This window comes from Chaetodon auriga, chromosome 24, assembly GCF_051107435.1.
Source record: "Chaetodon auriga isolate fChaAug3 chromosome 24, fChaAug3.hap1, whole genome shotgun sequence".
Lineage (NCBI taxonomy): Eukaryota > Metazoa > Chordata > Actinopteri > Chaetodontiformes > Chaetodontidae > Chaetodon > Chaetodon auriga.
In genome coordinates, this window is record NC_135097.1 from 742,501 (window position 1) to 754,194 (window position 11,694).

At 44.1% G+C, this 11,694-nt stretch overlaps 1 protein-coding gene across 1 annotated transcript; it reads right to left on the reverse strand.

Moving 5' to 3' along the window:
- Positions 1–1,954: 1,954 nt before the first annotated feature.
- On the reverse strand, positions 1,955–11,138 carry cysltr3 (cysteinyl leukotriene receptor 3). Its single transcript, XM_076725548.1, has 4 exons — positions 10,933–11,138; positions 4,241–4,408; positions 3,971–4,138; positions 1,955–2,477 (listed from the first exon to the last, which is right to left on the reverse strand). Exons 1-4 carry the CDS (start codon positions 11,136–11,138, stop codon positions 1,955–1,957), a joined length of 1,065 nt encoding a protein of 354 aa, XP_076581663.1.
- Positions 11,139–11,694: the final 556 nt, after the last annotated feature.

The following is an 11,694-nucleotide window of genomic DNA, read 5'->3' on the forward strand; positions in this document are numbered from 1 at the left end:
TGTAGAAAAACTCGGTTACAAGTCAAAGTCCTGCTTTCAAAATTCTACTGGAGGAAAAGGAAACAAAATGTACTTAAAGCATCCTTCATTGGTGTGGAGGAAAACTGCAGGACATGAGTAACTACAGAGACCAACCCAACTGATGTTGACTCAGCTGAGAGACATCACAGGCCCTCTGCTGGACCGCCTGCTACTTGGCTGCTGGGCAAACTGGTTGGTGGAGGACACAGTCGACACAGGACCGAAGCACCTTGAAAACCCAGGGACACATGCAAGGATCCTGTTTGTGGACTTCAGCTCTGCGTTCAACACCATCATCCCAGAAACCCTCCTCTCAAACCTCAGTGTGTCAGCCTCCACCTGTCAGTGCACAGCAAACGTCCTGGCAGACAGGAAGCAGCAGGTGAGGCTGGGGAAGATCACGTCCGGCACCTGGACCATCAGCACCGGAGCCCCTCAGGGATGTGTGTGCTCCCCCCTCAACACTGACCCCACCACCATCAGCAACAACATGGCTTCCACTGTTGAAACCTTCTGGTTTCTGGGATCCACTACCTCCAGGAAAATGGCAGGAAGCGTCTCTGCAGAACCCTCACATCCTGGAGACCACCTGTTCCAACTCCTGTCCTCTGGTGCTGCAGATCACTGACCGCCAGAACGACCAGACGCAGAAACCGTTTGTTCCCAGCAGCCGTCAGCCTGATGACATTTACATGTTTGGGGTCTGGCATCGATACCTGCTGGACTGATGACCAAGCTTTACATGATCGGGCTTAATTACTGCCTCTTCCAAACAAACAACAACAAACATTACAAATCTAATTTTCGTGGAGTGTCTTTGATGCTTCCTCTCGTTGCGGCTGAGCTTGTTCATGCAGCGTGAGAGCGTGCTGACGAAGCTGTACAATGTTAAACGTTGAATTCTGTTAGCCTACATGACTGGATTCCAGCATTGAGGTAAACGAACGTCAGACTGACTGTTCCAGCGTCTTTCACAGAGTAATTCCATCTTAGATTTTAGTCCAGATATTTCCAGCTGTCAGTTGGTTTATTTAGTCAAATTCTGTGAGGACCTGATGCAGCTTTAGGTCTGTGATCAGTGTTGGAACAGCAGCTGCAAGGCATTTTTCTTTCAACCTTTTATTTCCACATATTTTACGCTCGATTTGCTGTTCATCACTGTCCAGATGAAAGATGAGTTTATATATGTAATATAATATAATGTGATATATTTATATATGCTCCTGCTCAAGAAACACAGGAGATACTTCAGCCCGAAGAAAGTTACACATCTTTATGAAAACAAAGAAACCAAAGTACTGAGTGTGAACGGAGATGTTTCCTGTGGGATCCTCATACAAAGATGTTTCTGCTACACATGACAAACAAACGTGGAAACCGCATCACATGCCTCACTTAAACAATCCTTTACAAGCACACAAATCTCACACACACTCAAACCAACATTTCATTAGTCTGATGTAAACCTTTCAAAACACCTCAGAAATGTAGATTCATGTTTAAAAGCTTCATTGTTTCCTCAAAGTGCTGCTCGCTGTGGATTCCATCAGACAAACTGGAGGACACGGAGCATCTGTTGGGACTACTTTCAGCGGCGGATGAATCCACGTTTGGTGCTTTAGCGAGTGTGTGTGTGTGTGTGTGTGAATAAAATACAGTGTGCTTGTTCATGTGATGACGGACAACAGTGAGGCTCACTGATGAGGAAGATCAATCAGCTGACACAAACACCGAACTGTTCGCGGATTCATCCAGTGAGTCTGAACATGAGACTCGTTGACAAGAAGAAAAAAAGGCCAGAGCACTGTCAGTTTTATCTGAGGTCGGCTTTCAGTGCAAACACACCTGGATCTCAGTCATGACACCTGGGCCCTCCTTAACAGCACGTCAGTAGGAAGTGGGAGTGGCCCAGTCGCAGGACCTTCCAGGTCTCTCAGGTGGTATTCCTTCTCTTCGTCAGAGCCAGTCTTGGCCTGAAGGACCCCCCTCTGGAGGACAGCAGAGAGGAGTGAGCATCCCTCATGCTGTTTCTGAATGTCCTGGTGGAGTAGTAATACAGCAGTGGGTTGACCACGCTGTTAGACGCCGCCAGACACAGCGTCACCACCACCGCCCGCTGCAGCGCCACCGTGACGTCACAGTTCCAGCCGCCGCACACGGCGTGCAGGTGCAGAGATCGAATCACGTGATAGGGCAAAAAGCAGAGCAGGAAGGTTGCTGTCACCATGGTGATCAGGTGCACGGAGCGGCGTCTGCTGCGACCACGAGCGCTGCTGGAAAGACTGGTGCCGTGCAGGTCGGAGCGGGCCGTCAGGCGTCGAACGAGTCTGCTGTAGCAAATGATGATAGTGAGGAAAGGGAGGAGGAAGCCAAAGGCCAATGCCACGTAGTTTAAGATCAGGACACGCTCCCAAGAGGAGGGGCTAGATGGCTCGAAGCAACGAGGAAACCCTGCCCTGAGAGACAGTGTGGAGAGAGAAGCAAACAGGTGAACCACAGCTTTGAAATCTGTGTTCAGTTCAAAATTAACATCACGGTCCCCTTCATTTCTCATCGCTGCACAGTTCATCACAGCCAGAACAGTCAAACGACACACAGGACAAACGGCGTCCTGATCACTTATCCAGAGGTGAGCTTTATCCTGAGGGCAGCAGCAGTAAGGTCTGGAAGGTTAAGGATGATCTGTGCATTTTCACCAGCGGCTCTCTGACCGCGTTATTTACAGGGAGTGTACGGTGGCTTTTTACAGCTTTTTCTCTGAGAACAGCGACTGCTGCTTCTGCTGCTGCAAACACAGAGACTGAACCTGATATAAGTGCACTGCAGAGCCAAAACTAGGAGGTAAACCAGGCTAAAAAGCTATGCAGAGGTGATGACAGTGCTGCGGGTTCACAGCTTCCAGAGACACTTTACCAGCATGTTTCAAAAATCTGTCAGGCATTGGAAAAAGCATGTCATAAAGATTCTTCTTCTCATTAGTCCTGAACAACAGCACAGTCTTGCAGGACTTGTATGTTTGTCTCTGTGTCTACAGTAACAGAGAGCTGCAGCAGCTGATCATCAGTATAAACACACAAACAAATCAAAGTCAGCAAACGAGAAAGCTGCTGTCTAATGCAGCTCAGGCCAACAGGCTCCATGGTTCAAACGGCAGAAGTCAAAGACATTTTCCTTCAGCTCTTCTGAGAATTACAGTGTGCTCCGTCAGTGTTTCGACGGACCGCCACCCTTCCAGACAGCTCGCTGCAGATACTGTGAAGGGTTATCTGTCAGCAGCAGCAGGAAACAATGACTGGCTGGACGGAAAGAAACCAGAGTGACGCAGAATTGGACCAAGACATCAGAATGTTCACGCCTGAAGACTAAAAGGTTTATTAAAAACAACTTTAATAATAGATGTTAAGAAAAGGTTTAAATAATTAAAGATGCAAAAACAGTCAGTTCTTTATTTCATTTATTAACTCAGCTGGGTAAAAACATACAACATAAAAAAAGTGACGCACTGAAAAAGGGAGATAAAGTAAAGTCAGTGGATAAAATGATAAAGACTTTAAATAACAATTTCACAAATTTAAAAAGATAAAGTTTACCAAAAGTACTAAAGCTAAAAACACTGCATTTTTATCATATCATATTACATATATTTTAGAACTTATAGTGTAGATTTAAGGAAATATGAAAAAAAAACCAGGAGATAAAAGTAAAAAGATAAAAATTTGAAACGTGAAATTTAATTAGATAAAAAAGATTCAAATCAAACTCGGTCTCTGTGTTTCTGTGTTTTCTGTCCTTTCAAAATTCAATAAAAAACCGATGATTTGAAAGATGAAGTGAAAACACTGAAAACCTTTAAAAACATCACATTTGAAAGCTGTTTATTTTTAAATCTACGGTTTAACAATAGAACCTGGTACAAAGCTCATATTTTCTGTCTGTGGCGTCGACTCACCTGTCTGTCACCCCATTGGACAGGAAGGGGGTGGAGGACGCGCCCACAAACAGCCAGACTCCCAGACAGACCAATAAGGTCCGAGAGGGCGTGGCCAGAGTGCGGTGTCGAAGGGGCTGGGTCACAGCGAGCCAGCGGAGCACGCTCAGTAGGGTGAGGAAGAGGATGCTGAGGGAGGAAGAGGAGAACTCCAGTCATTTTGTCTTTTAATCAGTGTGTGTGTGTGTGTGTGTGTGTGTGTGTGTGTGTGTGTGTGTGCGTGTGTGTTACCTTGTGTACAGGTTGACATAGAAGCCGTAGATGCACAGCCGACACAGCCAATCAGGGAAGTCCCACACCCCATCCCTGAAGTAATAAGTCAGTCGCAGTGGGAGGGTGAGGGAGAAGCTGCCATCTGATAGGGCGAGGTTCATCATGATGATGCAGGAGGCGGAGCTTCTGTCAGTGAAACAGGAAGAGAGAGTCAGAGCAGGGCTGGGAGAAGTGCAACCATGTTGAGCATATTGAGCTGCAGTTCCTCCGATGGCCTCTAGGGGCTGTCGTTGATCTACATCAACAGTTTGAGGAGTTATTAAAGCTTTTCCTCCTGAAGGGCAGTAAAACAATCTGCAGACATTTCAGGATTTTAATTATAGGGAGAGTGGGGGGGTCTGACTGATGGCGGTGTACATTTACTTTACATTTACATTTAAGTACTGTTGTTAAGTCTACTTCGAGTCTACTACTCTGAGTCCACTGAGCAAGGACAAGTAACAAGTAACCACCACTACTCTTACACGTCTCCCGCTGCCTCACTGCGCACTCACACCATGCACTACCAGTCTATCCCGGTCATCCAGGGTACGCAAAAAAAAGTATTGGCCATAAAAGGCAACGCAACCCTGAGAACCTCTAACCACTCAGAAAAACCTCAGCTACTCCCTCTGCTTCTTCCTTTGCCCTATGGAATTCCCAGTCTGCTGTAAACAAAACAGAATTTATCCAAGCACTTGTAAAGTGCATCAAATTCAGGCACTAGCCCTGACTAAGACCTGGATCCGTCCAGAAAACACAGCCACACCAGCTGCACTGTCAGCTGACTCAACTTTCTCCTGCATACCTCGTCCTGACGGACGTGGAGGTCGCACTCATTTCCCAAAACTAAGAGAGCAACAGACGGTGCTCAGAGCAGCTGAGAGAAAATGAAGCAAAACCTCTGACCTCAGACTATCAGACTCTCCTGTCTGCATTCTCCTCCCACCTGAAAATTATTATCAGGAGAAAATCAGTAGTAGGGACACTATTTTCTGCTTTTAACTCACTACTCAACCCTCCACCGCCTCCACCCTCAACTTGGCTCACAGCAGCTCACTTTGGTTCCTTTACTGATACGGTTTCAACCATCAGCAACCATCCTGGCCGGTCCCTCTATTCAACAACAGATCAGTGTCCAGCTCGACTCAGCTCTGCTCACTCCCACAAAATCTGTCACAAATTTGAATGTGATGATTGATGATCAACTCATTTTTAAAGAGCATGTGGCCTCTGTTGCTCGGTCATGCCGATTCGCCCTGTACAGCATCAGGAAGATCAGACCCTACCTGTCTGAGCATGTAACACAACTCCTAGTACAAGCGTTGCTACTATCACACCTGGACTACTGTAATTCCTTACTGGCAGGGCTCCCAGCATGCTCACCAAAACCCTTGCCGTCGATCCAGAATGCGGTGGCTCGCCTGGTCCTTTACCAGCCCAAAGGGAACCTGTCACTCTGCTGTTCATGTCCCTCCTCTGGCTCCCAGTTGCTGCCTGTCAAGTATAAGTCCTTGATGCTCACCTACGAAACTGCCACCAAAGCCGCTCCGACCTACCTGAACCCCCTCACTCAGGTTTATGCTCCCTCCTGCTCACTACGTTCTGCCCAGGAACAGCGCCTGGTGTTCCCATCTAGAACCTTGCTTGTGATGTATGAAAATCTCATATGTATGTCGCTTTGGATAAAAGCGTCTGCCAAATAACAAATTGTAATTGTAATTAAATACAAATTTGAGCTTCTTGAACTTTATTTGTCTTATATCTTCTTGCAACTTTGGCTGTAGTTACAAGTTACTTTACAAATGGAGATTTTTACACACAAACCATACAAAGAGTACATAAAATATGTAGTCTGGTTCTAAATTAAACTAAAAATGATCTGAATATGTTTGGAATCATGTGGATCTTTGGACTGTTGGTTGGACCAAACAAACCTGGTGAAGGCGTCACTTTGGGCTCATTGTGACCACATTTCTCACTATTTTCCCAATGTTTCCAAAGCAAACGATCGATCGATCGATCAATGGAGGAAATGATCATCAGATTGATCCAGAATGAAAAGAATCATTAGTTTGAGTTGTTTAAAACAGCAGCAACAGGAAAATCCTGCTTTGACATGAATGAGGAGACACAGTGCTTTCTGTCTTCATTAGTAATCAGAAGATGAACCTTTTTCTTCAGCTTTAATCCGTCAGTGGATGTCAGAGCAACTTTTATTTTTTTGCTTAGTTTTTTTGTTTCGACGCAGCTGCATGCCACGCAGCAGCTTTCCCTTTCCAATAGAGATATCCTGAGTGAAACACTTGATGAAGATGAGTTGTGATGGATGAAGCTCCACTCTTTAATACCTCCTGAGCGGACTGAAAGTTTCTGTAGTTCATCAACTCCAAACAGAGAGATCAATAATTTCAGATGAGAAACTTAATACATCTGAACTTGTGAAACATAAGTCGTTTCAGATTAGCAGCTACAGCAGTTTTTGTTATGTGTGTCTGATACATATTTAATCAACATTTAGGTGAATATAATGATCAGACTGGACTGTGTATCAGCAGATCCTCAGTATTAATGCACACGGGGACCTCCCTCCTTTTCAAACAAATACGTAACACTGTCACATTATTGTGCATTTGCATACCACGGTGCATGCAAATCAGGCACACAGGGACATGAATAACCATCTTACTTGTTCTATTCAAACATCTTGGACCCATAACCAGGCCATTGTGTGTGTGTGTGTGTGTGTGTGTGTGTGTGTGTGTGGCCATGTATTACTCGTTGTGGGGACATAAATGTGTTTACACAGTCACATAGTGGGGACTCGCCTTCCTTATGGGAACAAAATGCAGTTCCCTGTAAAATAAATCATTAAATTTTAGGGTTAAGCCTTAGCTTAAGGCTAGGTTTAGTTTAAGGTTAGGGTAAGAGTTCGGCAAGCAGTAGTTCTGGTTATGGTTAGGGTGTGTCTCATTCATCCAGGTCATGGTACTTCTTGGTGCTTTCCAAAGGTAACTGGACTTCTTTAGTTCTAACTGAGTGGTGGGAAGTCTCAGGCATTTATCCTCTTGCAGGATCACTGACCCACCCAGCATCAAGTGAGTTGGTAAGGTGACATGAGTCATGGTGTAAATGGATTTTAAGCTGCCTGGGGAGGGGCCTCAGGACTGCATTGTAAGTGGGGTTGTAGACACCTCCTGGTCTTTTGATGGTCTTTCCGGTTTGACATGAATGGCTTCTTTCACTCATCTTTCTAAGCATCAGTCTTCTCTGGTCAAAATAAGTACTCAAAAGAATGTTCCTTGTCCTTGAGGTGTGGGTGGACAGCTGAGTCGTGACCTGAGGCGTTGGCTCTCCTGTGTTGTGTCATGCACTTGTGAAGCAGTTGTTTTGTTTATTCATTGTAGAAGTCTGTGCATTCCAATGCACTGCATACACTGCATTGCTCTGCTTGTGTCTGGGTGTTTTGTCCTTGGGGTGGACAAGAGTGTTATGGAGCTTGAAGTGAACAGGGATGTGGTGTTTGTTGAAAATCCTCCTGAGTTTTTCAGATACTCCTGTACTGTAGACGATGACAATGTTCTTCAGTTGATCGTCCTTTTCTTCTCTTCTGCTCTGTGTCTTCTGGCGGTCTTGATCAAAGCCCAGTTTGGGTAACCACACGTTCTGAGTGCCTCCCTGACGTGTTTCTGCTCCTTGTCCTTGCCTTCTGTCCTTGCGGGAACGGTCTGAGCCCGATGGTGTTTGGTTCTGATAACCTCCAGCTTGTGATCCAGAGGGTGGTGAGAATCAGAGAGCAAATATTGATCAGTGGACATGGGTTTTCTTCAATATTGAGGCTCCTGTCCTCTTCAGTGTGCACTGCGCCATCCAAAAAGGCCAGGCTGTCTCCTTTGGCATCCTCCTGAGTGAACTTGTTGCTGTACAGTGCATTGATATGATCCATGAAAGCTTCCACTTCCTGTGTTCTTATTCTAGACCCAGGTGTCATCCAGATACCTAAACCAATGGCTGGCAGGAGTTCCTGTGAAGGAGATCAGGGCTCTGCTCTCTACTTCCTCCATAAAGAGATTGGCCACCATAGGAGAGACCAGTGACCCCATGGCACACCCATGCTTCTGTCTGTAGAAACCCTGGTTGAGCTGGAAATAGAAGCCTAGCAGGGCACATATGTGATCTGGGGTGAGGTTGGTTCTGTTGGAGAGAGTACTGTCCTGTAGCAGCCATTTCCTCACAGTCTTTACTGATTCCAGGGTGGGGATGCATGTGAAGAGTGAAGTGACATCTTCAGATACCATGGTTTCATCCAGGTGCAGTTTTATATTTCCCACCATGTTAGCAAAATCTTAGGAGGTTTTGGTGTGGTGTGGAGCGTTTCCAACCAAAGTAGCTCGGATGTTTGGATATGTTGTAGGTAACTGAGTTGATGCTGCTAAACATGCATCTGAGTGGAGCTCCTTCCTTGTGCATCTGTGGAGTCCATAAATGCAAGGAGTCACCATTCAGACACACACTTGCACACCGATGGCACACATCTTGCCCAGTGATAGTTCGACATGTAGACTGTTGAGAGTAGGCATCGAACCAGGGACCTTCTGATGGGTGGACAACAGCTCTACCTCCTGAGTCACAGTCACCACCAAAGGAAGAAAGTAAGGATGCCGTGAGCTGATCCAATCAGAAGCCACTCCAGGTTTTTGGATAAACATCCAGATGTTTGCTTCTCATTCACGGCTGTCAGAAACACCACACTGTGCTCTGTGAAACCACCACATAGCTGTGAGTGACTCTATATAAACAGGCTGCAGCCAGAAGCTTTAATTACAGTAAGAGCAAGTAAGACAGTAAGAGACATGCAGACACTTTTCATCTACAACCTCAATTCTTACAAAGTCTGGACTCTGTGTAAAACTTCAAAACAGAGTCAATCATCAATAATCAAACTGTGTTCACTGACAGCAGTTTCCTGAAGTGTTCCTGAGTCCATGTATTAACCTCCTTCATCCAATCGTGTTCACAAAGTGGTGAACCTCACTCCATCATCGCTCGTGAACGGCTGCATCAGATTCACAATAAGCAGATATTTACAGAAATCAATGAAGCTGATGAGGAAGAACATGAAATATATTGACTCTGTGCGGTTGAGTAGATGTAGTATAGTATAGTATAGTATAGTATAGTATAGTATAGTATAGTATAGTTAAATCCTGTCCAGACCTTCCCTGCTGGCATCTTGTCTCTATGGATATGATAATAAATACTGTTGGGCATTTATATTACAGGAAACCATCAACAGGTTATGTTTTTGATGCAGCACCATTTAGTTATAAACATAATATCTTAATTGGTTCACTAATTGTAATGTTTAATGCAGGTTTGCACTGTATGCTGAATCATTTAGAAAAATATGAAAAGTAGAATTTGAATAAATATCGGATCATAAAACAGTGAAGACATCAAAAGGTGAACGTGTCTCAGACAGTCGCCTCCAGTATACAATGGCTGTTCTGGATGTGGCCCCGAGTTAACCAATTATGTAAAAGAACAAGTCTGTTAATATTTGCATTTAAGTGGAGACGCAGGTTTCCATGTTTTCTGATGGACACATACTCCACAGTAAAGTATATTATTACACAGATAATTGATCTGCACACAGTCTGCTGCTTTAAGTGTTTACATCAGAACCTCTCAACGCTCTCAGTTCAAACCTTTAACCTTTGGGTAGCAGGATTTAGATTTATCCAAGTTTTGTCTTCAAATTCAACCCTTTACCTTACAAATACAGAAAAAACCCACAAACAACAAAAACAGAACCCTCCTAACATAAAGAGTTTTCTCACTGAGTACACATCAGATAATAATGTGCTACGATTCTACAGACGAATCACTGCAGCGACACACCCCTTAACAATAATACTATAATGAATAGAAAGAATTCCACTTTTGAAGCACTTTGATGGAGAAATGTGATCAGCAGATCCTGTCGAGCCAAAACCTCCATATTATTACAAATACATTCAACAGATTGAAATGATCCAAAGGAAAAACAGCAAATCTTCACATTTGAGAAGCTCAACCATGAAATGTTTTTCCAGGAAAAATCACTTCAACCATCAGCAAAAGAGTTCATTAATTTTCTGTCAATTGAATAATCGATTAATGAACTTATCATTTCAGCTGTACTTGTATAAACTGCTGGGTATTTTAATTGATGAGAAAACATCAAAATTGATAAAGTCTTATGTTTTGTGAGTAAAAATTTGGATTTGTACAGTAACGAGTAACTACATCTGTCAGGTAAATGTGATGAAGTAAAAAGTACAGTATTTCCCTTTGAGAAGTGCTGGAGTATGGGACAAAGTAGCATGAAAATAAAATACTCAAGTAAAGTACCTCAAATTTGTGTATAAGCACATGTACGTGGTTACTTTGCACCACTGGCAATGTCCAGATGTCCACAGACCTTTGGCCAAGTAATGTACATCTGATGAGCATGCTACCTATGCAGCACTCACAGCTTGCAAATCAAATTCAGTATTGGAGGCTCTCTTAATGTTGGGACTTCAGCGTTGGGGTAAAGTAGCTCTGATGCTGAAGGTTGAGAATGAATGGAAGTCAGTGGTGAGACCTCACAAGGATACCGATGCATGTTTGTGTTTGTGTGGTCAGACCTGCGGCTGCTCTGCAGGAAAAAGACCGCCAGCGCTCCGATGTTGCAGAGAAACGCCACAGGAAACAGCAGCAGGTAGGTGAAGGTGTAGGCACGGTACTTGAACGCATCGTCATCATGGAAACAAGCCAGCAACTCCACAGTCACTGAGGAGTTATGGCAGATGACGATTCGAGTGGTTAGTAGCTGTGTTTGCACTGAACACATTCCAATACATAGAATTTTTGACACACAAATAAATACTTAATACAAACATTAGCAGGATTCGGACTGAATGTCCATGTCTGTTAGAGATCCTGCACTTTCACCAGGAATAACATGCCACCCTGAACGTGTCTGGTAGAGAATTATCAGCTGAATCTGTGGCTCTCCTTGGCTTTCCTGAACTTTATAGTGACTCTTTGTTTATCCGTCAAAGAATCACTTATTGCACGTTTAAGATCTCTAAGTTATGCTGTTTTTCTTATTATGACGTGTTTCCTCCATAATCATGGTTTGTTAACTCACAAATCTGCAATAATATTTCACAAATATGAATACGACATGATATGATAATTAGAGAGGTACTACCTAAGGGTTGGGCCCCTCCAAAGGGTCACCAGATAAACCTGAGGGGTCATTAGATGATTAGTGGGAGAAGAAGAAACAAAGTTACCAAAGCTGGTTTCACTTCTGGACTTTTCTCTCATCTTTGATTTTGTTGAATAATTTCTAGTCTCTGGCCTCAAACAGTGATTTAAATGGAACTATGTGAGAAGTTTAG